The sequence below is a fragment of the Heterocephalus glaber genome, unplaced genomic scaffold (assembly GCF_053883595.1).
Source record: "Heterocephalus glaber isolate CG9 unplaced genomic scaffold, H.glaber_assembly_v1.0 deba00000071, whole genome shotgun sequence".
Lineage (NCBI taxonomy): Eukaryota > Metazoa > Chordata > Mammalia > Rodentia > Bathyergidae > Heterocephalus > Heterocephalus glaber.
In genome coordinates this window covers 19,549,024-19,576,711 of record NW_028258137.1, presented here as the reverse complement: position 1 = coordinate 19,576,711, position 27,688 = coordinate 19,549,024, and the positions used below count along the sequence as shown (strand labels likewise).

The window sequence follows — 27,688 nt, the reverse complement described above, 5'->3', positions numbered from 1 at the left end:
TTCAGGACCACCTAGGAAAGTGTTTCCCAGAGTTCAGCCATTCAAGCACTCAGAAGCCACTGCAGCCATGGTCACTGGGGGCAGACCTTGGCATCTCTTATGGCTTGTGTCTAGATGTTTCCCAAAGCTTCTCACGCACTCATATCTGGGAGTTTTGGGAAGTGGCTGGATCTAGGGTGTATGATGCTGGGATTAAGTTGTGTGATGCTGGGATTAAGAATGCATAATTACTAAATCAGTCCACTGATTGATTTAGCATAGTTCTGGATGTGGATAATGGGAAGGCCCACCCTGAGTATGGGTAGCCCACCCAAAAGGCAGGTAGCCTGGAGGGGATAAAAGGGAGAGGCTGCTGCTGCTGCTGCTTTGCTATCTCTTGCCTGCTTGCCATGGACTATTTCTCATCTGTGATGATCCTCTACTGTGCTACCCTGCCTTGGAGTCAGCTGACTATGGACTGAAGCCTCCACAACTGTGAGCTAAGTAAGCCTTTCCTCCTTTAACCTTGGGTGTTGGGTATTTTGTCTCAGCAACAAGAAAAGACACATCATTCACATGGTGCTGATTTTTCAGGAATGCAGAGTGAAGAGGTGTGTGATCATGGAGACATACACCTTGATTTCAGAAGACCTGGAGGCCAGGCAAAAATGTGTGACAGGGTCACGGTCCCTGCCAAGGGCCCCTGGGATGGCAGTGTATGAAGCTGAGATGAAGTTAATGATATATAATGGAGACCCCAGAAAGTTGGAGATGCTAGGAATTTGGAACATCTTTCAAGGAAAGCCACAAACAGTAAACAGTCAGTCCAAGAGAGAGGCCATATATGCTGCAACCAGCAAGGCCATTGGGCCAGGGCTACCCAAGCATACACATCATCACAACATGCCCCAGATGCTGGACATGAGAGCCAGAGAATTTATTCTTTTCCCTGCTGGTTTTTGGTCTTGCTTTCATCTGATTTCTTTCTATTCTGCTATTCTTCCCTTTTGGAATGGGAATGTTTGCTTACCCTGTGCCATTGTATATTGGAAGGTCTTTTTTATTTTTGCACAGCTAAGAGTTTGCTTTGAGTCTCAGAGGAGACTTTGGACTTACTTGGACTTTTCAGCAATGACAGAACTATTATGGTTTTGGCAACTTTTAAAGATGGACTATTTGCATTTTGCATAATGAGATGGACATGAGTCCTTTGGGGACTGAAGTGGAACGCTATGGTTATCTCTAAAATCCCCAAAAGTCTCATGTACCCAAAGGTGGGCCTTTTGAAAGGTGACTGGACTACGGGGGCACTATACTTATTGGTAGATTGATTAATCCACTGGTAAGTTCATAGTAAATGTGCTGTTAGGAGGTAGGGCCTGATTGGAAGAGGCAAGTCACTCGGGGCATTCTTATCCCTAGCTACTCCCACATCTCTCAGCTTCCTGGCTGCCATAATGTGAGCAGCTTTCCTCCACCATGCTTTCTACCATGCCATTTCTGCTTTGCAGCCAGTCAGCCATGGGCTGTATCCACTGAAACTGTGAGCCAAAATAAATCTCTTCTCCTTCTGTTTTTTTTGAGACAGGGTCTCACTATGTAGTTCCGGCTGGTCTTGAACTCACCATGTAGCCCAGACTGGCCTCAAACTCACAGTGATCCTCCTGCCTCAGCTTCCCAAGTGCTGGGATTACAGGCGTGTGCCACCACATTTGTCTCTTCTCCTTTAAGTGAGTGTCAGATATTTTGTCCCAGTGATGGGAAAATTGACTAAAACACCATCAAATTGAGTTGGATGAGCTGCTACATACTTCCCAAGCATCCAAGAGTTCACCACTATCTGGGCATTGAAGGGACCAAATGGGCCTCTGCCAAGTAGAGGAATTTATAAACTCATTACAACAGAACAGAGGTATTCCTCATTACCTAAATCTGTTCAGATAGCCAGTATCCAGAGACAAGGACATAACACAATACAAGACAGTACTTCATCATAGGATACAGGACATCAATTAAAGCTAAGAGGCAGGACATGGTGGCCCACTCCTATAATTTCAGCATGCTGGATGGCTGAGGTAGGAGGATCACAAGTTCAAGCCCAGCCTAGGCAACTCAACAACTTAGTAAGACCTTGTCTCAAAGTAAAAGCTTCTATATAAGACTGGGGATGTATGAGGTATGATTAGAATATATAGTGAATATTTAAAATTTTTAAATTTTATTATACTGGGCCAGGGATTTAGTTCAGTGGTTCCGGAACCTGCCTCAATAGTGCTAGGTCCTGAGTTTGATCCCTGGTACAAAAGAAAAATTATTATACTAAAAGACACATTACATTAATGCCCCTTAAAATAAACAGTAAAAGATGCATTATTTTCCCTCAAAATACGTCCCCTTGTTTTGAACACAGTTATCCTATCCTCACTTTCTGAAGCAGTTTAGGAAGTCCTCTTTCAAATCTTTACAAGGTGTAATAAAAAATATGATGAATGCTCCTTTCCATCCCATGGAAAGGCAGGTCAGTAAAACAGTATAGCATGCCCCACCCACCTTATTCACTGGATCTGGCACCATGCACCTTCGGACTCTTTCCCAAAGTCAAAATGGCCATGGAAGGTAAATGTTTTAAATTGATTCAGGACATCAGGGCAGCCAATGACAGCGCAACTAAAAACTCTCATGGAGAGAACTTCCGGAACTGCTTCAGAAAGTGGCAAGAATGATGGATGGGATAAGTATGTTCAAAGTGAGGGTGAGTATTTTGAGGGAGATTAATGTCAATGTGTCCTTCATTGTAATAATTTTTAAATTTAAATGTTCACCATAGGTTTCAATGATACCTCAGCTCAGCATGAAAACCCCAGGTCCAATCTCCGGTACCAAAAAAAAAAAAAAAAGGCAAGAAAGGGTAGGGCAGGAATAGTCATGCAGCAGCAGCAGTGCACTTCTTTAGGAGGAACAAGGAACTTCCAGCCAGACTGAGGCAGCAGGTTTGTTCAGAAAGCACCTGAAAGGAAGAGCGACTATACCAGAATGCAGTCAGGCTGTGGGAGCCCTCCTGTTCAGGTAACAGCTAACATTAACAATGCGTCCCCCACTGCCAGGCTCCAAGATCTACTTGTGTGAAGAAAAGCAACAGGGAAATCTACAGTGGTGAGCAGGAGGCCATAAAGGATGCTCATCCAGCAACTTAGATATGCAGGGATCACTCCTCAGGCTGGAGAAGAAGAGGAAAGGAGAGAAATGAAATCTGGAGGGTCTAACACGCATGACTTGGATGAAAATCCAGCCTATGCAGCCCCTTTTCCGGGTAGTCTCCATCTCAGGATAAATTGTAAAAGACTTTGAGAAACAGACCAAAAAGGCTACTGAACAGCTTCAATGGAAAAGTAGACCTTGTTAGAACATAACTTCCCAAGATCTGATCCTATGGAACTTGCACCCTCATGTTTTGGAGCTATTCTACAACTCTGTTAAATTGTACCTAACTACAAATCATTCTTGCCCAGAGACAGGCAAATGAAGGCTATCTGGGTGAAAGAAAACTGATTCCCCTATAGCCAGAGTTACATCTATTTGAAATTTATTTCATGGAGTGTATGCATGTCTGCTCTTTGAATAGTCCTTTGAATAGATTGTAACATCTTACCAATAACTTCAGTAATTAATAAAATGTTTATATCTGTGTGTTATGATTTTTTTGGTAACAGGAATTGAACTCAGGGCCTCACACTTGCCAGGCAGGAGCTGTACCACTGAGCTACATCTCTGGCTCCATATTTTTAAAAAATTATCCATTATAATTCACAAATTCACCTAGGTGTGGTAGCACATGTAATCCCAGCACTCTGGGAGGTTGAGAAAGTAGGATCACAAGTTCAAGCCCAGCCTGGGCAACTTAATATCTTACCAAGTTCCTATCTCAAAATAAAAAAATTAAAAAGGGCTAGGGATGTAGCTCAGTGCAAAGGTCCTGGGTTCAACCCCCAGTTTAAAAAAAAAAACTCATAACCTCAAATCCAAAGGGGGCCAGTATAATATATTAGTTGCTCTAAGCAGGGAAAAGTGTCCAGAGGTTGATAATTGTCCTAATTGTCCTGATCCCAAATACTTTAAAGACTGCTGGCTGGGGGCGGGGCGGGGAAAGGCTGGTGAAGCCTTAGTTTTCACCTCTGCCCCTCACTAGCCGTCAGAGGCTGCAGCTTCTTCCTAGTACAGTCTAAGCATCTGGCCCAGCCTGAGTGCTCGAAGTATAGAATTTTAAAAGGGAGGTATGGTAGATATGGTATAGTTTTTACCAACACTAATTATCAATCTTGCTCTAACTTGAAAGTTATTTAGCCAACTCCTAATCTCAAATTGCACATATTTACAGGGTTTGGCCTGAAAAATGGCTGCGAGAAAGTGGACAAGATAAAGCAGCAGCTACCACTGGAAGAGCCATTGTTCCTGGGTTTGTTTGGGTTTTTTTCTTTTTCTTTTCTTCTTTTTTTTCCACTGGCACAGAAATCACTGAATCTCAAACTGTTTTTCATAGCTGTGTTGGAATAAATGGGAAACCACAAAAATGAAGGCTTCCACTGCACCCGTCATCAAATCGCAGTAGCAATAAAGAAATAATCCAGAACTATCCACAATTTGATTAAACTCAGCATTTTAAGTGTTGGTTAACTCATTTAGTTCCCAAATTTGAAATTTTCAGAGATAAAATTCTGTGAAGGTTCTTTGTTTCTTTTTCTTTGTTTTGTAGTGGTGGGGAACAAACTCAGCCTTAGGTATGCCAAGCAAGTGCTCTACCACTGAACCAGAGATAAAATTGTGAACTTCAGGATTTTTTACGGCCCCCTTGCTAGAGATCACCCCAACTCCTTTCCAGGTCCCATTCAACTGCTGCTCTTTACTTTTAAGCAGGGAGCTTTAGAAGAACAGCCACTGTGACCCTCAACCCCAATCCCAGCTGGAGTTTTTATTTACATGTAAAGTGTCTGCGTGCAAACTTTACATGTAGTGTTTACATATCTACATGTAAAATGTCTCAAAAAGGTATTCAACTGGCAGGTATGAGTCAGTGTCTGTATGTCTGTGTGTCTGTCTGTTTCTCTCTCCATATTAATCAGAAAGCAGATAACTTCAATAATAATTACAGAATCCTGGCTTTCCTTCTACACTTTTCTAAGCAAAGTTTGGCAAAGCTTCTTATTGCTTCCCCCACTTGTACAAAAATCTGTCTCCTAAGCAAAGCTTCTGTTTCCCAGTAGCAATAGGTATTTGTTTTTAAAAGCTTTAAAAAAAGAAAAAGCCATTATGATGGCATTTTATTTCCATACTTTCTCCCACATTTTTCATTTAAAACAGAGTCCAGTAGTTATAATCTATTATTTTTTTATCATATACATATTTTTTCTACTGTTTAATTCAGTGCCTAATTTTGTGCTAGGTACTGTTTTAGACACTGGGAACACAGCAGAGAACTGAAACACAAAGTCTCTGCTCTCATGGAACTGGCCCAAGAAGAATAAAGCAGGAGAAGGGGGATTCAGAATGGGGGGAGCATGCTACTGCATACAGGGTTGTTAGGGAAGGTCTATCATGAACAGGGATGTGAAGAACAGAGCCAAGTGGGCATCTGTGGGAAGAGGGTAAGGAGTGTAAGAATAAACCCCATGTGCCAAGACTGAGGTAGGAGTACATTAATGAAAATGTTAGCCCACAGCTAGGGTATGTGGCTAAATGGTAGTGCCCTTGCCTAGCATGTGTGAGACCCTAGGTTCCAAACCTAGCACAACAAAACAAAACAAAACAGGGCCGGGGATTTAGCTCAGTGGTTCCAGCGCCTGCCTTGCAAGCGCAAGATCCTGAGTTCGATCCCCAGCACCAAAAAAAAAAAAAAAAAAAAAAAATTAACCCATGATAAAACAAAACAAAACAAACTTCTGATCAATATAAATAATCAATACTATAAAATCTCAGGGCCAGGGATTTAGCTCAGTGGTGCTGTACCTGCCTAACAAGCTCAAGGTCCTGAGTTCAATCCCCGGGACCACAAAAAAATTTTTTTTCAGTCAAAAGGAAAGAAATATGTCTTATTCTGCTTTATATAGTTATGCCATTAGACTTTTTGAAAAATAATTAGTATTCAGCCCCTCTGACAGGGCTGCCTTGTGCTCTACCTCTTCAAGCTATCCTTCCTCCTTCTGGGCCTTCTGAAGTTCCACCTTGCTAAGACATCCAACCCCCATCTCATCTTGCCCTGCTTTATATGGCTGGTCCCCCAGGAATAACCTCACTTCCAAAACAAAAATACCAACACATATTGTGAATACATAGGTATGTCATATTAGTTGCTGTCATCAATATAGTACTTGGAATATGTCATATTCTTAAAGTAAAATAATGTTTTAAAACTTAAATAGACTGATGAGGCAAAATAGGATTGGGAAGGGAAAATTTATCATCTGATAAAATGTATTATCACCAGCACAGGTCTGCTGCCTTTGACTACTGCTCTATTCCCTAACATATAATTTTGCTTTTCCAAAGAAATCTGACATCATTTTACAAAACGATTTGGGGTTACTTCCAGACTAAGCATACAGGAGTAGCTGTGGCTTGAATGGTAATCTCCAAGGTATTTCAACAGTTTGGGGGAGGATCATTGTGGGGAAAAAATCAGTCATGGCTGCCATAAACACTCCAGTCCTAATAGGGTGGACCAACATGCAGGGCAGCTCAGGTATGCTCACCCCAGAAGATCTAGGCTGGAAGTAGGTCTGTCTCAGCACTCAAGTAGGCTTAGTCTTAACTCTGCTTTCTATGGCTGACCAGAATGCCTGGGTCTAGCAGCTGCTTGGCTTCTGGCGAGGCACACTAAAATGCTAGCTGTTACTGACTCTACCTTGGTTTAGATGAGCCCTAAAGATAATGGACTGGCCATAATCTTTAATTCACCTTCTACTGTTTTCCTTATTTTATAATTTGGAGGTCCTTGGGGAGAATGATTCAGGTAATACAGAGCACTTGAACAAATTTTTTTTCAATACATTTTCCTGTAAAAAACAAGCATTCTGAGCTAGGCATGGGTGATGCATGCTTCTTCAACTCATGGTGGAAATTGGCAGGGCAAGTAGCAGGTACGGAAGAGAGACAACATAAAGGGCAGCCTTGCTAGAACCCGCTCTCAGGATAGCTAACCCAGGCCTGCCAGGGCGAGAACACTCCCTGGAGAATGGCATTAATCCATGCATGATGGCTCCTTACCCAGGACCCAAACACCTCCACCAGATCCCACCTCCCAACACTGCTGCATCAAGCAAGGAGTCACGGTTCCAAACTACAGTAGACCCTTGACTTACAAACTGGATCGGTTCCTGAGGGTGGGTTGGTTATAAGTCAATACAGCTGAGATCTGGATGTTCACCTGGGTACATGCTATAGATAACAAGAGGCAGATGAATCTTCCATTAACCTAATTAACCCCAGTTGTTAGTATGTCAGGCTGGTCATAACTTGAGGGTCCACTCTATGTGCTTCTGGGGGACACATTTAAACCAGCAAGAGAGATACATCTGGGACTTGAAGGCTTGTGTTTATTTATACTCTGTGCTCATTTATACCTCTGGAGTCCAAGATCTGGGAAAGATGCTGACCAATTTCTAACTAGGAACAAAATTCTTCCAGAGCTGTCATAAAAGAATTCCTTTAGGCCTGTGGCCCCAGGGGAGCCTCAAGGCCTTAAACAGTGTCTGTAGTTGTGGGTAAGTGACCAGAGACTTAGAAATCACAGACAACTCCAGGTATCCTGAGGGAGTGTGGGGGTGTGGACCACACCTGGATTTTGTTTTTGTAATGTTCAAAAATGTGACAGCATTGCCCTTTGATGTAGTAATGAAAGCATTCCTTGAAATTTAACCAAAAAATAGCAACAATTTAAAAGAATCCCGGCTGTCTTACTCATGAGGATAACTGCTGATGCAGTCTTCCTAATAGCAAAAAATTGGAAAAAGTTGGGACTTTACCACAAAGAATCTTACAAAGCCTTTGAAAAGAAAAAAATTCCAAAATTCTTTTCCTTTGAGTGTGTCATACTAAGATGATTTTTTTTCCTTTAATGTTGCAACATTTTAACTAATGGGGATAAATTCCCTTTAAATGGATGTTTTCCATTAGCACCAACAACTCTATTAAGTACTAGCTACTGTGCAGAATGCTTTTTTTTGTTCTGTTTTTGTGGTCCTGGAGATCAAACCCAGGGGTACTCTACCACGAAGTTACATCCCCAACGCTTTTTATTTTTTATTTTGAGGCAGGGTCTGACTATGTAGCCCAGGCTGGCTTTGAACTCATAATCCTCCTGCCTCGCCTCCCAAATTGCTGGATTACAGGTGTGTACTACCATGCCTACCTCAGAATGCTTGTTTTTTTACAGGAAAATGTATTGAAAAAAAGTTTTTTAAACTTCAAGTTTGTTCAAGGGGTATTATCTGAATCATCCTCCCCAAGGGCCTCCAAATTATAAAGTAAAGAAAGCAGTAGAAGATGAATTAAAGATCACAGCCAGCCTATTAGCTTTAAGGCTCTTCTATACCAAGGGAGACCCAGTAACAGCTAACACTGTAGTTATTTTTTAATAGAAGGTACTAGTATGAGGTACAAAATTCAAAAGGTATGAAGAAGTGTACAGTGACAAATGTCTCCCTTGCCACGCAAGTCCTGAACAATCTAGTTCCCCAAACTGTATCACTTCAGCGCTCCTCTAAACTGCTGTTACTCTGTTTGGGCTTCTATAACAAATAACCTAAGACTGAGTAATATATAAACAACACAGTTGATCACTTACAGCTCTAGAGGCATGAAGTCCAAGATCAAAGTGCCAGTAGATTCTGTGAGGGTGAGGTCCCCAAGTGCAACTTCTATGTATCCCTTCAACTTCTTTCATAAAGGCATTAACCCCAATGGTGAGGGCTGAGTTCTATGACACAATCACTTTGCAAAAGGCTCCACCTCTTAACACTATCACATTAAGTACTACATCCTAATGTTTAGTTTGGGTGGGGTGGGGAGGGGACCAACTTTCAGACTACAGCAAGCACCAACAGGTTTTGCAATTTGGTGCATCATGAGTGGCCCTGAGCTAAGAGATCTGCAGGAGGCTGGAGGGCATAGGCAGTGTCCCTGTCATTATCACCAGCTTACATTTGAGGACATCTGTGGTGGGCGAACAGGAACATGCAACTTGTAAAATTCTCATGGTTCATGAGAGACACAAAATCCATACGCTCAGAAAACAACCCCCTTCCCGCCACACACACACACACACACCAGTCTGGTTGTTTCTTTAGCCTGGACCACTCTTCCAACACCTATCACCATTCCTTTGCCTGAATAACTTGACTTTCATATAAATTTTAAAATCTTTTTTGTTTTTTGGAACTGTGTTAAAACCAAGATCATAGGTAGAAAATTGATATTTTAACTATATTTTTCCCAATCCAGAAACACAGTGTCCATTTAGGTTGTCCTTGATTTCTTTCTCCATTGATTTGGAGTATTTTTCAGTGTGCAGACCCTGTACACATTTGGTAGATTTATATCTTAGCACTTCATTCTCTTCAGAGCTACTGCAACTGACACTGGACTTTTTAAATTCAAATTTCAAATTTTCAATGATTTATTGCTAAGATGGAGAGATACAATTTTTACATATTGATCATAGATCCTACAACCTTGATAACTCACTTATTAGTTCTGGCTTTTTTATAGATTCCCATGGAATTATTTACAGAGATATTTATGCCATCTGCAAACAGGGGCAATTTTTTCTTCCTTTCCAATTGACATGCCTGCTATTTATTTATTTATGTGGCACCAGCTAGAAGCATCCAGGATAATGCTGAATACAAATGGTGAGAGTAGACCTCATTATCTTTGCCCCATCTTCAAGTGGCAGCATTGTTTCTTTCCCACTGAGTGAGATGTTGGCCACAGTTTTTTGATTTTTGGTTTGTTTTTTGAGACAGGGTCTCATTATGTAGTTGAGACTGGCCAGAATGCACTATGTAGCCCAGAATGGCCTTGAACTTGAGGTGATCCCCCTGCCTCAGCCTCCTGAGTGTTGGGATTACAGGTATGTACCACCATGACCAGCTTTTTAAAAAATTAATACATGTTTGCAGTACATAATGTTTACATTCATTTTAGGCAGTAGGTAAGTGTACTTAACATACTTAACATATTTTTTTAATCTTTTTTTGGTACCAGGGATCAAACTCAGGACCCTGCGCTTTCGAGTCAGGTGGTGGCACCACTGAGCTAAATCCCCGGCCCTTGATTCTTTTTATTCCTCTTCCCCTCCCTTCCCTCTTTCTTTTCCCATTTGCAAAAGATCTATCTCCCTATTTCCCATTATCTTTTATTTTGTTTTTTTTGGGGGGGGGGTTCTCATATAAGAGAAGTTATGTGGTATTTGAGCTTGTGTATCTAAACAACTCACAATCTTTGTGCTTCAACTTCCTCCTCCATAAAAGGCAATTGACAGAGTAACTACTAAGTGATACCTACTGTTATAATTATTTAAAAAGTCTCATCCAGTCCAGTCTGTTCCCACATATAACAGTATATCCATCCCATCCCAAGAATAAAACTCTGCTTTCAACCAAGCTGATAAATAAAATAAATAACAATAAGCAAAAGCAAAAGGCCTGGCACATTAACTATGATTATTTCATTAAATGGTGTTTGGGAGCTAAAAAACAATAAGGTCTCAGAGATTCACACTCATAAGCACAAGGAAGTAATTTAAATTAGTTCAATTCTTTTCCACAAGATGGGTACATTTATTGTTTGATATAAATGCTGTAGACATTCTCCCCCACTAAGCAATAGGTCTAGGTTTCATTCTGAAAAGATGTAATCTATGCAATTGCACTAATGATTAATTTTAATATTTCAGATTAGTTTTACTATCAACATCTCACTTAAAAATTTAGATCATCAGGAAGTAAATTATATTTCATTCAAATATACAATTATGACAGGGTGACATTTGCATGTTTCTTTAAAGACAGGACATATTAACTAGCAACAATGACAGCTAACATTTATTACAAACTAATTAAATGCCTAATGAACTAGGTGTTAATTTTTAGATATTTTGATCATTTGAGTTTTTTACAGAAATTCCTCAGCCTGATGCTTGACTATTAATATGAATGGCTCTGTGAGAGCTGTTTGCTGGCATCTGTGTGAGGTTTTTAACACTGAAATGATATAGAAAGGTAAGCCTCACACTTCCCTGTGCATGTGGATCACCTGGGGAATTCTGTTAAAATATAATTATGATTCAGGGGCTCTGGAGTGAAGCCCATGACAACAAACAAGTTCTGAGGTGGTAGCGATGCTGCTGCAGTAAGAGGACCAGCAAGCATTCACAGGTTTCAAAGGCCACATACCACTAAAAAATAAAATAAAATAAAATAAAAATCTAAAACTAAGACTTTTAAAAAACAGATTTTAAAAATAAAAATAAAATGTTACTAAAACACTATCGAATCAGAATTTACTTTTTTCCCCCCAGTACTAGCCATAGAACCCCAGGCCTCAGGCATGCAAACACTATTATTGAGCCACGCCTCCCCAACCCTTTTTTCTTGATAGGACTCTAAACTTTCGTGATATCTCAGAACTATCTTCATAATGACTTCTTGTTTTCTTTCCCAGTTTAGAATACAATTCCTTGGAGTGAGGGGAGGAAGGCTCGCCCCACCCTCAACAAAGTTTTTTAAATCAAGGCTGAAACCCAGATACACCAAGACCACCAAGTTATCAGATTCTTCAAGTGGATCCCTAACTTTCACAGGTTCATGCACACAATCTCTGAATGCTCAGAGATTAGATAAATGGCAGAGCTGGGAGAGATGTTAAGGGCTAGGTCCAGAAGTTCTTCCTGATTAAAGGTAAAGTTCTACGACACAGCAGTGCTCCCAAAAAGCAAATAAATCCTACTGGCTTTCAAACCCTGGCCATAGGTGACAAAGTCCCAGCAACGAGCTGATAATTAACACCTTGAACAAACTACTGGATTTCATTCTTTTTGTAGATTCTTTGAGTTGCAAATTGGAGTGCACCACTAGCAAGTTCTATTTACTTTCAAAAACCTATAAAATAAGCAAAGTACTTGACAAGGTCTTGTACTCTAACTGGGTGCAAATTTGGCCCTTGCCCTTTTCTTATTCATTTATAATTACCTGTACCATACTCAAACACCTGGCTAGCTGCCACTTTTAAAGAGTGATTACCCATCTCTCCCCTTCTCCTACATTCTTTTTCCTAACAGAAATGCCTAACTACAGAACTAAGATATCTTTGAGAACATTCCAGTTTACTGCATTAAGGTCAGTTTAATATTCTAGGCTGAGCATGGTGGCCCACACCGGAGGCTGAGGCAGAAGAATCGCAGCAAGTTTGAGGCCAGCCTGGACTACGTAGCAAGACCTTTTTTTTTTTTTCAAAAAAACCCACACCAAACCAAACCAAACCAAAAACCCTAAACACAGGTAACCTGTTCCATTTATCTTTCCTTAAAGCCCTTCAAAAGTACCTCTAGCTATTAACAGAACAATCCTTCCCTCCCTGAAATAAGAACTGTATGATTCTGCAACACTGGGATTTTATTGAAAAGGTGTCCAGGGCCAGGCATTTAGCTCAGTGGTGCCATGCCTACCTCGAAAGTGCAAGGTCTTGAGTTCGATTTCTAGTACCGCAAAAAAAAAAAGTGTCCACACATGACACTATTCCCAAGGAATGTTTTTTATATCTGCACTCAAATAAGCGCAAAAGAACCACTGCTTTAAGAAATAAAATGTAGGGCTGGGGATTTAGCTCAGTGGTTCCGCCACCTGCCTCGCAAGCACAAGGTTCCGAGTTCGATCCCCGGTACCAAAAAAAAAAAAAAAAAGAAAGAAAGAAAGAAAATGCATATACACTCAGCTCCATGCAAACGAATTCTCTGGCTCGCTGAGAAAACTATAAAGTTTTGAGGCTCGGCCTCAAAGGAAGGCCTACCTGTAACAGGGAATGTGCAGAGACACACAGGGTCTTCTGAACTGGAGCGTATCCTGTCCACAAGAGCTAAGCAACTGCCGGGAAGCCTGTTACAAAACCACCAAACAGGAACAGGGCAGACAGGTCGCTGCCCTGAACACCTTGGGGCTAAAAAAAAAAATTAGAACCCTGAGAAATAAGCTATGCTTCGGACATGTCCAACAGAAAGTTCCCTGTGTCTGTCAGCTCCCAACCGGGCTGTTCTCCCGGAACGATTTAACTCTAGGTACCAACTGGGCAGTGCCAGTCACAGTGCTGGGCGGAGGATTCAAGAGATGCAAGGAGGGCTCAAATCTCTGCAGTATAAACTGGAGACTGGGCGCAGATCTAGACTATTCCACGGTATGTGAACCACATAACTCCATTCAATTAATATTTATTGAGCATGCATATGCCGGCACCCTGATCGGCACCAAGGTGGAAACCAAGCTTCAGTCCCGTCTCTGGAGGCAGACAAGGACCGTCCGGAGGTTGCGTGGGCCACAAAAAACGTGCCACAATTTGCAAAGCCCAGTAGTACCGAAGGGACTGCATGACCCGCCCCCGCGCGCCGCCTCTGTGCACCACCAAACCTAGTAACTAAGGCAGGCGTGGGCAGGTAGGCCCCGGGGCAGGTGTGCAGGTACGAGGCACACCTGTGGCTTCTGGACCGGAGGGGAGAGGCGCCGATGGAGAGCAGGGTCCCCTCAGGAGAGAGCAAGGCGCAGAGACCACGGGGGAAAGAGGTACGAGGAGCTGGGATCCGGGCGCAGGGACGCGGCAGAGGCCAGCCAGGCCTGCGCACCGCAGCGCGAGCGAGACGCGGGCAGAAAGCGCGGCTAGGCCGCCCGCGGCACCTGGAGCCCCGCCCGGCACCTACCACTTGGGCGACCTTGAGGCGGCCGAGCGCGCCGCGCAGGTAGTCGGGGTCGCAGCGGAGGCCGGCCAGCCCGCGGCGCTGGCTCACCGGCTCGGTCGTGGGCTGGTACGGGCTGCTGGCGCCCGAGATCATGGAGGTGCTCGAGGCCTCGCCCTCGAAGCCGTCCAGCTCCTCGCCGCTCCGCATGCTGCCGCCCGGCCCGGGCCGCCTCGCGCGGCCGGCCCCCGGCGCCAGGAGCGGGCGCGCTCAGCGGGGCCGTCGCATCGCCGCCGCCCCGGACTGCCCGCCGCCCGCTGCGGCCGCGGCTGGGTGCGCTCGGGCTCGGCTCCCGCCGCCTCAGCAGCGGAAAGGGAAGGAGGCGGGAGCGGCGCGCGGGCCGGGAGGGGGCGGAGCGAGCTCCCGCAGCCGGCCGCTCGATGGCGCTCCGGGCCCGGGAGGGCGGAGGCAGCGGGGCGGGGCCGCGGGCAGGGGGCTGGGGGCACCGTCTCACATGCCCCGCCCCTGGCCCCGCCCTCACCTGCGCGCGCGTTGGCCAGGCCTCTGGCCGAGGAAAGGGTCCCGGCTCGGGAAGGGTGGGGTCCGTGAAATGGGGCGGTGGGGAGCCAGAGGAATGGAGGCTGAGGGGAACGTTAAAGTAGGCCGAGGGGGGCGTGGAGCTGCTTTTCCAGGCGCTGCCTCAGTTTCTCTTCTGGATAAAGTGAGGTCCTGTACAGGTAGACTGGAGGACTTCCCAAGGAGGACCGGCGAACAGTGCATGGCCCACAGTGGGCCTGTGTGACAGACGAGGGGCCATAAGTTTGTGGGTTCCCACGCTGGTCGCCTTGCAACAAGCCATTTCTGCAGCAGGCAGGGGTGAGTGTTAGAGGGCCAGTAGGGTCCGCAGACCCGAAGTCAGCCCTGAACCCTCCCCAAGTTGGTGCGTGGTGACTAACACTAATTTCTTCTCTTGACTGAAAGGCGTCTTTACCTCTGAGGCGTCAAGCCAGGTTAAAGAGAGTTTGACCTGAAGGCCTTAATTAGGGACCAATTTGCAATTCAAGTGTGAAAGCTAATTTTAAGGTTAAGTTAAAAGGCTGACTTTCTAAGAACTGTCACTCTGATACTGAACCCTTCCACACCACAAATACCCAGAGCTTCCTGTGCTCTAGGCACAGAGCAGGGCACTTGCAGGTGGTATATGACTGCTATTTTACAGAAGAGGGGACAGCTCTAGAGCGAATGTGACTTGTGCAAGGTCACACAACTAATTGGTGGGCAGAGTGCTGGTTCCACCTGTTTTCAAAGATGGGAAGACAGTAATTAATACTTTATCAACAAGTAAGTATTTGGTATTTACAGTACTGCATATTAGGCAGTATGCTAAGAATTGACAGACTGCCAGTTAATGGGGACAGTGTAGGTTCTGATATCTGCTTTCTCTCAAAATCCCAGTGAAATGACAGCTTACAGGGATCTCTGTTTTTAAAGGCATAAAACCAGAAACAAAGAATGGGAAAGGAGACAATGACAACAAAATATTGGAAGTGGGAAAGCAAATGTGCAATTGATAACTGATGTAGCAGAGCCAAGAAAGCTAAACCCTAAACTGGCTGTGGAAAGGCTGAAATGCAAACCAGATTACAGTATATTTCAGAACAAAAGACTCAGGAATGGGCAGCACCAAGAACTCTAGAAGGGGTGAAGGCAGGAAAAAAAAAAGGAAACTGAAACTTCTTTTTTGTTTTTTGTTTGTTTTTTGAAGTACTGGGGATTGAACCTAGGGCCTTCATGCTAATCTACATTTCCCAGTCCTTTTTAAAAAGTTCTAATTTTCTTGCCAAATTGCCCCAGCTGGGCTTCAACTTGTGATCCTCCTGCCTCATCTTCCCAGAGGCTGGGATTACAGGTGTGTGCCACAGGTCCTGCTGATTTATTTTTTTAAAGAAGAAATTGGATCCCTGGATTCCCTTCCACACCCATGCTCCAGGAATTGTATTTTCTAAGAGCCTCTTAGCCAGGGATCTCTAGACACAGTAGAAGGCAGGAGTGCCATACAGAAAACAGGAGTGGATTAAGTGTAAAGCTTGTTTATTGAGTGTCAAGACCCAAGGGCTTCTTTCTTGAGAAATCAAGTCCTTTAACCTTCTCTGGAGAACCTGAATAGTCAGGAGGAAAGACCTAAAGGAAGTTCCTCAAAGTACAACCTGTGAAGTCACCCAACCCTGAGTTGCCCAGATCTGTCAATACCACCCCCCCCCCCGCCCCAGTATTGAACCAGGGCCTTTTCACTGAGCTAATCTCTAGTCCTTTTTAAATTTTTTTTTTTTTTTTGTACCAGGGATCAAACTCAAGACCTTGTGCTTGCAAGGCAGGTGCAGTGCCACTGAACTAAATCCCTGGCCCCCTTTTTAAATTTTTGAGACAGTGTCTCTAAGTTGCTAAATTTCCCAAGCTGAGCTCAAACTTGGGATTCTCCTGCCTTAGCCTCCCAGAGTGCTCAGATTATAGGTGTACATGACCAGGCTCCAATAAACTTTTTAGGGCCCTACTTTGAAATATATAAATGACATCTAAGAGTCACCAAACATTTGAGGAAACCCTATGATATAATAGGCAGAGGTCAACACTTAGAAGAAAAAGCAACTGGGAGGAAATAAGATCTATCATTAAATGTTTAATATATATATGTATGTATGTACCTATGTGTGTGTGTATATATATATATATATATATATATACACACATCATTTTATACATATATATTTTAGTATTTTCAGGGAAAAAAGATATTATAACTACAAAATTTTAGAGTAAGCCCAGCGTGGTTCACATGCCTGTAGTCCTGAGGAAAGAGGATCACTGAAGCCCAGGAGTTCTCAACCAGCATTCTCACTCAGCCTCAAATAGTGACTCTATCTCACACAAAAGAAAAATTTAGAGTGAGATACTACCAGAAGAGAATATTTAGAAAACATAAAATTCTTAGGCACAAAAAAAGATGTTCAATGTCATTAGAGAAATGTAAATCAAAACCACTTCACATCTAAAATAGCTCTAAGAAAAGCAGAAAATTACAAGTATTGGTAAGGATATGGAGAAAGTGGAACCTTCACATGTTGCTGGTAGGAAGGTAAAATGGTGCAGCCTCTGGACTAAAAACCATTCTTCAAACAAGTATGCAGAATTAACATAGGATCTGGCAATGCTACTTCTAGATATGTGTTCCAAAGAATTGAAATAGGTGCTCTGATAAAAGCATATACACAGGGCTGGGGATTTAGCTCAGTGGCACCACCTGCCTTGCAAGTGAAAGGTCCTGAGTTCAATCCCTGGTACAAAAAAAGGAAAAAAAGCATGTACACAAAAGTTCATAGCAGCATTATCTACAATAGCCGAAAGGTAGAAACAGTCCATCAAAATGTGTGTATCTATAAAATGGAATATTATTCAGCTGTAAGTGGGAATGAAGTGCTAATACCTGAAAAAACATGGATGAGCCTCAAAAACATGCTGAGTAGATGAAGCCAGATACAGAAATCCATGTGTTATACTATATCATTTATATGAAATATCCAGAATAGCCAAATTCATAGGAAAAGCAGATTAATGTTTGTCTGGGACTAGGGGAGAGACAATGGGGAGTGACTACTTATAGGTTTGGGATTTCCATTTGGGCAATGAAAATGTCCTGGAACTAGATAGTGGCAATGTTTGTACTTAATGTCATTGAGCTTGACACTTAAAATGTTAAAAGGGTAAATTTTTATGTACACATTAACATCTATCCTTGGATGTTAAATAATATGAAAGAAGCATTTTAAATTTCAATAGAGTTAAAGAAAATCCCACAGGAAACAGAGCCAAAGGACCAAGAGATGGGAAAATGAGAGAAGATCTTCTAAGCTCTAGAGAGGAACAAAGCAGGTTCATTATAAAGGATCAGGAGTCAGAAGGGCATCACACTTGTCTATAGCAACTTTGCAAGATACAAAGACAATGGAGCAAACCTTCCACATCCTGAGTGAAAATGACCCCCACCTAGAAGTCTGGTTCCAGCTGAGTATAAATCAGGTGTGAAGGTTGATGAAAGAATCTTTGGGATTTGCAAAGACACCCTCCGTGTCTCAGAAAGCTGGTGGGGGATACCTCCCAAACAAGGATTTAAGCCAAGGAAGTAAAAGACATGGGATGCAGGAAAGGGCTGTTGCAGCAAAACAACTGAGGGTGAATGGGGCAGCAGCCAAGGTACAAAAGGGTTAAGGGTCCCCCACTCCAGAATGGAGGGCCAGAGGCTTTGAGAGAGACTTCTTCAGGACAAAATCAAGAATGTATTTGATAGCTAGGGATTTAGCTCAGTGGTTCCACCTGCCTCGAAAGCACAAGGTCCGGAGTTCAATCCCTGGTACCAAAAAAAATTTTAAAGAATGTATTTGATAGCTGGGTGCCTGTAGTCTCAGCTACTCAGGAAGCTGAGGTGAGAGATTATTTGAGCGCAGGAGTTCAAGGCCAGCCTGGGCCACATAGTTAGAAGCTGTCTCAAAAAAAGGAAAAAAAGGAAAGGGAAAAGTGAAGGAAGAGAAAAGAAGGGAGGGAGGAAGGGAAGGAGGGAGGAAAGGCCTAGCATGTGTGAGACCTGAGGTACTATCCCCAGCACTGGAAAAAAAGATGCATTTGAACACACAGAAAACAAAGATGATAGTTTTGGGACAATTTTGAGATATATTAGTGATAAATGCTTAAAAAACTAAGCAAATATTCATGTTTATTAACTTCCAGGAAAATAAAATGGTATAGAAAAAGGGAAGTATGGTAAATCCCTTGGCTCAACTGTATCATTTGTATAATTATAATAATGTAAACAATGAATGCTGATCTAACCAAAAGGACATACCTACATTTGGAGGAAAGGAGAGGAGGACCAGAAGTGTGGGTATGTGATAGGGAGAACAGAAGGATGGGCTAGAAAGCTGAACACTCATCATTCACCTGGGGAGATCAGCTGCTTAAAACTGAAAAATCCAGAGGTAGCAGTGTATGCATATCAGTTAGACATATAAATACAAGCTGACATGATGATACACACCTTCCTGGTCCACAGTGACACTCTCTACCAAAGAAAAGAAAAAATATAAGTACAAAAATATTCAATAGTTAAAAAGTGTTGCCTCTGGGCAGATGGAAATGTCATAGGGATGATGGGCTTTATAGAACTATCTGAACTCAACTAGGTTCACAACTGATAAAAATGAAAGCTAAATTTTTTATTGTTTTGGCTTTTTGAGACAGGGTCTTACCATGTGACCCAGGCTGGCCTCAAACTCTCAATCCTCCTGCCTCAGCCTCCCAAACATGTGCCTTGACACCTGGCTTTAAAAGTAATTTTTAAAAAAAGTATCTCAGGAGTTTAGTGAACAAGGCAGGCAAAGTCTCTGCCAGCAGGGATGTGAAGAGCAAGTATCAAAACCAGTAAACAGGGCCAGGGATTTAGGTCAGAGGTTCTGCCACCAGCCTCACAAGTGGAAGGTCCCAAGTTCGATCCCCAATACCAAAAAACCCCACCAAAAACCAACCAACCAAACAAACAAAACCCAGTAAACAGAGCAGAGTATGCTGAGTTACTGAAGAAAGGAGGGTGCTCGTGTGAATTTCCAGCAAAAGGATTTCATTGCATCCGTGGGTCAGAATTCACCTGAGTTCTGAAATATGAGCACCAGTTATCCAGGCAGAAGGTGAGGGTTGATGGAAGAGCATTCTGGGCAGTAGGAACAACATGTCAAAGGTCCAGAAACAAGGGAAAGCAAAGCACATCAAAGGGTGGCAAGTGCAGAACTCAAGGAGAAGAGGACTGATGGGTGAGATCTGAAGCTCAAAGGGAGACAGGACCACCCTTTTGGGGCCTCATGGGCTGTGTTAGAGGATGGGCTCCAGACAGCAGAGTGTTTAGCCCAAGAGTGGCTGCAGGATGTCACCTTGTAGGATGCTCTCTCTGGCATCAGTGCAGGGGCTGGAAGGAGCAGAAGCCAGATTGGAAGCCCCCTCCAGTACTTACTAACTGTTCTTTGTTCCTGGACACTTGCCTGAGCTTATTTTTAGTTCCAGAGACAGATTCAAAATTTTCTCTTCTGGTTTTTAACAGAAGTTCACAGACTTCCAAAGGATGTTGCTGGGAATCCCACATAGATCCTTAAATAGTAGGCAAAACTTGGCGTTATGGTCCCTTCTGCAGTGATGAATTGTGATACATCATGAGTCCCTGACAATAGCTGTGCTTCTGGGTTTCTGCAAGTACTAAAGACGAAATGAAGATAGGAACTAATAGAGAAGCAGGGAGCCCTTGGACAGGTCTCCATCCCAGGGTCTGGTCCACATGTTCAAGGCCAACTCAGGGCAACCAGACTCAGAAGAGACTGATGAAGAATCCAGATGCTATTTTATGCATCAGTGCCAAAGGAAAACTGCCAGAATGCAGGCTCCTGTCTCAGACCCTGAATGTGTCCTGGACGAGCTACTTGGAGCAGCCAGATGATGTGTTGAGAAGACATGCTTGGGCCTCAGAAGGTGCCCTCAGCCCCAGAAGTGCTTGAGAACTGACAGGTTCTTCATCACTGACCCTTTTCTCTACACTCACAGCTACTCAGTGCCTTGTCTGTTCTTCAGACCAAGCTCACCTGTAGCAGCCTTACATACAATGCTTTCCTTCATCTAGATCAAGTTTGGTCTCTTCCCAAGTCCCTCATCCTCTCACTTAGCCCTGGGCTTGGCTTCCTCCAAGGGCACCACTTTCAAATCCAGGGCTCCCTCATTTTACCACCTCCCCGCAGATTCCCTTGATTATTAGGACTCATGAGAATCCCTAATCCCAAGCCTACACATTTAGATTCTAAATTCCATGGAGGGCTGGGAGCAAAATGCATTCTCAGACTCTGGTCCCTCTGGGTTCTGTCCCTGGGACAGTTCCCTCATCATGGGAGGAGAGAGGGGTTCCCTTTTCATTATCCAGGCCTCTCCCTTCTGCATCCCTTCAAGTGTTGGGAGTGTTTTTCTGTAGCTCTAACTAAGCAATTGATCTAATCTATTATTTTTAATAAACTCAGTAATTAGAGCTCTGAGACTTCTACCTCAAACAGAAAAATAGGAGATGGGCATGGTGGTGCCTGCCTATAATTCCAGTACTCTGGAAGGCTGAGGCAGGAGGATCACAGATTCAAGCTTAGCTGGGGCAACTTAGTGAGATCCTGTCTCAAAATTTAAAAATGAAAAAAGGGCTAGGGATTAGCTCAGTGTGAAGACCCTGAGTTCAATCCCCAGTACTGAAGAAATAAGAAAATATGGAGAGTGGATGTTAAGTAGATTTTAAACATAAAAAATATAATGTGAATACTAAGTTTATAAATGTTATTAACATTAAATATGAACCAAATACCCAAGGAATTTTTGTATTTAATGTTTCAAGACTACCAACTTGACCTGAAATGATTCTACTTCTGAAAAGCCTTTTAAACAAAGAATATTAGTGTAATAGCCTCATGACTGAAGGATTCGACTCAAAGATGTAAAAATAAACAAATTCCCATTTTTGTGTTTGAAGGGAGCCCATGTTCCTGCTCCTCTCTTCTGTGGCAGTGCCAGACTATTCCCACATGCCCTGGGGAGAAGAGCCTGGGCTTGGGCCAATTCCAGGCAAGAGTGGTTGAGGGGTAGAGTTAAATGCTGTTTCTGCAAAAACTTGTCCCTTCAGCCAGAAAAATGCTTTCCAAGTTGTCTCTAAAAATAGTGCTCACTGGGATTTTCCAGTTTGACATTCCTTCAGCTCCTATGACTAAGGATAATGTGAACCAATCCGTTCTGTGCCCCTTACCGTAGCCCCCACTTTATGTGGGACCCCATAGTTCATGGTTCCTGGCGCCTACAAACCCTGCTGCAACTGGCAATTCAAGGGAGGATTTGCCTGCTCAGGAGCTGCTGAGCTTCCCCTGGCTAACCCTCCTCCTGCTCCTCTCCCATAGCAGACGGGGGGCGGGGGGGGATTTTTTGGGGAAGAAGATGGAAGTATAGCCACAGGGAAATGTGGGAAGCGCCTTCACTTACCTCCAGAAGCAATGTGCAAAATCTGTTGATGCCCTGCCCCACATGCTAGGCATCAGGCTGTATGCAGAGTCTCACTTATCTCTGATGGCCGGGATTTAGCTCAGTGGCACCGTGCCTGCCTTGCAAGTGCAAGGTCCTGAGTTTGATCCCCAATACAAAAAAAAAAAAGAATGCTCATTTATCTCTGGGCTGGATGTGTGGTAAGAACCATCTGTGGAACATAGGATTGTTTGCACTGGCTGTGTAACCTCAACACATTAACCTCTATGGGTCTGTTTCCTCATCTGCAAATTGTAAAGGGTTTAGCATTGTGTCTGAGACAAAGCCAACACTCAGCAAATGTTCACTTATTATGTATTGGTGTTGTGGTTCTGAACAAGCAAGGCAGGGAAAGTTATTTTAGGAAAGAGGAGACTCTTCAGCTTAGGCCTTGATGGCAAGGACCGGGGGATTCAGAAAGGAGGGGTCTGAGTTCTTAGTTAGACTTGGGGAGGGGCTAGGTGTGTGAAGGTAGGGACAGATGGGCAAAAACAGCAAGTTAGAACAAATTCTCAGAGACTGCCATGATCCTCCATGTGTTAAAAGCTTGGTCCCCAAAATGGTGCTCTTTGGAGGTGGTGGAACTTTGGAGGTGGAGCATCACAGGTCATCTTAGGTCACTGTCCCCAAAGTGGGGTTTGGGGATTCTAATCCATCCATCTTCCTCTTTTATTTCCTGGCCATGAAGTGAGCAGTTTACTTCACCATGAGTTCCTGGCCATTGCCCACCTCCATATCTTAACAGAGGCCCAAACCAGTGAACAGGTCCACTCAATCTTGGACTGGAACCTCCAGAACTATGAGCTAAATAAACCTTTTCTCTTATAATTACCTCAGGTATTTGATAGTGACAGAAAGCTAACACAAAGCCCTTTGGTCAGGGAAGCCTTTGGAACTGCACTTTGCTCTATAACAGTGACGACAAACCTTTTAGAAACTGTGTCCCCAAACTGCAACTCAAAACCCACTTATCACAAAGTGCTAACACTGCAATTAAACCTGAATACTGAGGTTTTAGTTTAGAAAAAACAACTGTTATCCAATGCTCAGCTCCTGGGGTGACTTGGCTTGTGTGGCCACAGAGAGGGCTCTGCGTGTCTGCGGACACTTGTAGCATAGGTTCACCATCATTGCTAACCAAGAGACTGACATGATCAGATTTGAGCAAAAATAGTACAGATGAATTAGTCTTATCTCTTCAATATCAAATGGGTAGTAGACACTGGTACCTTGAATAATGTGTAGACGCCTTTTGAAAGGAAAATGGTTTCAGGGACCCTAAGAGTATTTCTGTGGATATCTAGCCCCCCACCCACCCACTGGGGAAACCCTGGAGCAGCCAGAAATGCCCCAAAGGTTCAGGGGGCCATATCCAGGAGCACCTGAGCTAAACCTTGAAGGACAGGCTTTAGGCATGTGGTCAGAGCAGATGGGAACACATGGTGGTGGGATATACCAAAGGAAGAGTCTGGGAGGCCAAGACTTAGGGAGGAGTGAAAGTGACAAGGAACATATTAAAGTAGTGAGGTTGGAGAGACTTTACGGGCCACTGTAAAAGGCTGGACTGTCATATCACATATATAGGAAGACATGAATGATGGTTGTTTTAATTGTACTTATTTGGAAACAATCTCAAAACTACAAAAAAGTACAGAACAAGTAACTTTTCCCCTGAACTATTTGAGAGTAAGTTGCTAACCCACCCCATCACCCCAAAATACTTTAGGGTAAGTATATATTTTCTACAACTGAGTATTCTCCTCCTTTACCAGAATACACATCAAAATCAGGAAATTAAATTGGGCATGGTGGCACACACTTGTTATCCCAGCACTTGGGAGGCTGAACCAGGAGGATAGCCATGAGTTTGAGGCCAGCCTGGGGTCCACAAGGAGTTCAAGGCCAGCCTGAACTACCTAGTGAGACTTTCATGTCAAAAAACAAATTGGGAAATTATTGTTGATACTTTACTACCATCTATCTAACCCTCAGTTGTCATTCAAGTCTTGCCAAACATCCTTATGTCTTTGTAGCAAAATGATGCCACCAAGAATCATGTGTTGCCCTTGTCATGTTTCTACTCTTCTTCACACTAGAACAGTTCCTCAGGCCCTCCTTGACTTTCATGACCTCAAGACTCTGAAAGACGACAGGTTATAAAAACATGACAAAAAGATGCTTCCTTTTTGCAAGAATGAAGTGATGAGATTGTTGACATTCCAGAAAATGGCGACATCACTCTGAAGAGATGCAGTTATTGTGAAGGGCCCCAGAGGAACCCTTCAACCACATCAAGACAGAACTGTCTCTTTTGGAAAGAAAAAGAAGTGACTCTGGGTTGACAAATGCTGGGGAAACAGAAAGGAACTGGCTACTGTTCATATGATCTATAGTTATGTTCGGGACATGATCAAGGGATGAGGTCTGTTGTATGCTCACTTCCCTAGCAATGGTTTTACAGGAGACTGGGTCTCTTGTCAAATCCAGAATTTTGTGGGTGAAAAATATATCCACTGGGTTCAGATGAGGGCAGGTGTTGCTTATTCAGTATCTCAAGCCCAGAAAGATGAAATAATCCTTGAAGGAAATGATACTGAACTTGTTTCAAAATTCAGCTGCTTTGATTCAGCGAGCCACAACAATTAAAAACAAGAATATCAGAAAAATTTTGGATGGTACCTATGTTTCTAAAAAGGGAACAGTTCAGCAGCCTGATGAATAAGATACAAGAGTTATCCAGCTACAGACACAAGCTTCTGGATTATAAAACCAATTTTTGATATTTTAATGATGCAATAAAAGACCTTTTTATTGAAAAGACTTTGGTAGGCAAGAGCCAGTTATTTTGTGGGATTTCCCTCAATTTCAGTCTGTCTGATGTTTCTTCAAGATTAGATTTTGGCCATACATTTTTGGCAAATACCTCAGAAGTGATGTTTTTTCAGCGCATCCACCTGTCAGGAGGTACACGTGTCATTGTCTCACTAATGATGATGTTCACTTTGCTCAGTTGACTAGTCTGTCTGTAAGGCTTCTCCATCATATGTTTTCCCCCTCTAATGAATAAACCTGGGAGAATTTGAGTATCAAAATAAATGCTGATTGTAATGAATTATAATCTATTGAATAAATCATATAACTTTAAAATTTGAGATGGGTTCTCACAATGTTGCCCAGGCTAACCCTGAACTTGCAATTCTCCTGCCTCTTGAATAGCTGGGATTACAGGCACACCCCAAAGCATCTAGTGTAGATAATTTGAAATTTTTAAGTCTTGACTAGGACTAGAATGTTGTTTTATATGGAACTTTCATTTACTAGTATCAGTATAGACTCATGTCTTCCTTTTTTATTCAATGGTTTATATCTCATTACTTTTTAAACTTTTTTTTTAATGCTCAAATTGTCCTTGATTTGGTCAATGGGGTTTTGTCTTTCTGACACGTTTCTAGTGCTCTCTAAGCCCTTTCTTATTTTCTGACACAGATGTTCCAGACTCATCTTAAATTTGTCCTGTTGCAAACCTGGTATTTGCCATTCCTCCAAAGAGCCCCAGTTTATATTATTTTTTGAGGTGCTGGATATTGAGCCCAGTGCCTCATCCATGCTAAGTGAATCACTGACACCCCATCCCCCAATTTAGTTTATTGGAGAACAGCATTTAGAAGCCAAGATCTCAGCAGAAGGTGTGCTCATTGCTACTAGGTCAAAGCTGCTGCTGGGCCCTCTCACTGCAAACAGCAAAGGTGTATGTATACAAACACATTCATATACATGCATGCATATACATCCAGTTGTTTTTACATCTGTGCATGTATTGGAAGCCATGAGTTTAGAGACACCTGATTCCAATTCAGCACCAAAGAGTTCATTCTAGTTTCCCCTTTTTGCAGTGAGAAATCTATTATACTTCATTCTTTGAAATCATTGGACCAATGCTGCTGTATGTAGCCACTCTCCCTCCCATCCCTACTGTCATCCCATCTCTGCAGATAACCTCCCCACATGCCTGGGCCACCTGCTTAGGTTCTCACACCCAGATCTGGCAGCTCTACTCCATGTGGATGCCCTCCTTGCCCTATCTGAGCTGATATGGAGTCAGGACAGCCCCCCACCTGGGCTCTGACATTCTGCTGCACATCCACAGGAGAATGCCTTCTTCACCATGCTTTAGCCAACACTCCATATCAGGCCATTCTGCCAACACCAACGACAGGGATAGCCTCCTTCACCCTGTTCAAGCTCCTAAACCTACTCTAGGTTTCTGCAGCTCCCCTCCCCACCCCAGGCACAGACACCTAGCGTGCCTTACCCACTTAAAACCTAGGGGGCCAAGTTATTGGAGAAAGAATGACCCTACAGAGGTTTTGGCCATGGAAGAGAGGAGTGTGGTAGACATCACATGAATTGCTTGTCTCTCCCAGGACACTACCAGCCCAGGAAGGGCAGGGTCCACCTTGTTCCCCCGTCCCCATAACCAGCATCTGCAGCATCCCCAACCTATGCCCACAGGTCCCTGGAAGGTGGCTACCACTGGCCAGGACAGGAAGGAGGCCCCAGGAGGCCACACATCTCAACTATGTATCTGAATGCCCACACATGCAGATGGCAGAGAGCTGCCTGGCCTAAGAAAGCAGGCAGTTGCCCAGGTGATGGAATTTATGGTGTGCTGGGAGGTTGTCCTAAAATAGTTCTCTTGCAGTCTAAACCAGCAGTTTATTTCTTCAGATTTAAGACCTAGTGTTTAGCACTGCCTGAGCGGGAGAAAAGTGTGCAGACTGGGAAAGGAAGGCAGCAGTGACACTGGGATTCTCATATCCTATTCTGTTCCTTTCTGTGTGATGGTGGCATTAAGTTCTCTCCACAGCCCAAGTTCCCCATCTCTAAGGCAGCAATTCCTAAGGCTCTTTCATGAACTAAGGTTTGTCCATCACATAATTAGTTTGGAGCTGGTTCTATTTCTGGACACTGTGCCAAGGCGCTATGCTAAGCATGCATCTCAGTCAGGGTACCCAGACTCCCTGGGACTGGGTGAATATTCTTGCCACTTTAGAGGACATGGACATCCAGAGAAGCTAAGGGACTTTTCCACTGTCATACAACCCAAGTCCACCTGACTCCAGGTTCCTAGCTGACACAGCCCTAGTATCAGGCTGTGGCTGTGGGCTATTTATTTGGGGGGGGGCATACCGGGGATTGAACTAGGGACCTTGCCCTTGTAAGGCAGGCAGCAGAACCACTGAGCTAAATCCCCAGCCCTAGTTTTCTTTTTATATCAGAGCAGCTGACTGCAGAATACTTATGATTTCAAGTGCAGGGAGAACCATCTGACACAGTGGAAGAGTAAGGTGTGTTTGGTGATGATTCTAAGGACCTGGTGTCAAATGCAGGGAAGCATGTGCTTAACTTCCCTTTGTGCCTAGGAGAGTGCTATCAGCATCACAGAAGAAACCTACTCTCAGGGGCTAAAAATTACCAGGGGTGTCCTAGTTAAAACAAACTCACCAATTTACAGATGTTGGTGTTCCTTAAGGCAAAAGCAACAAAAGGCAGGAGACAGGAAATGGAAGCCATGAGATAGTATCACCAAAGTCCAAATTCCAAGGACTACAGAAACACAGACCTTGACGGAGGCTCAGCACCCAG

General features: G+C 43.5%; 1 protein-coding gene and 1 pseudogene across 1 annotated transcript in view; one reads left to right on the top strand and one right to left on the bottom strand.

The window, feature by feature from the left end:
- Cmtm4 (CKLF like MARVEL transmembrane domain containing 4) overlaps positions 1-14,258 on the bottom strand; it is a 61,221-nt gene extending 46,963 nt beyond the window's left edge. Inside the window, exon 1 of the mRNA XM_004843102.3 lies at positions 13,937-14,258. Coding sequence (XP_004843159.1) covers positions 13,937-14,122 — 186 coding nt within the window. The 5' untranslated portion in view covers positions 14,123-14,258. The remainder of the gene's footprint in view (positions 1-13,936) is intronic.
- On the top strand, positions 14,121-25,782 carry LOC101703335 (large ribosomal subunit protein uL6 pseudogene; annotated as a pseudogene).
- Positions 25,783-27,688: the final 1,906 nt, after the last annotated feature.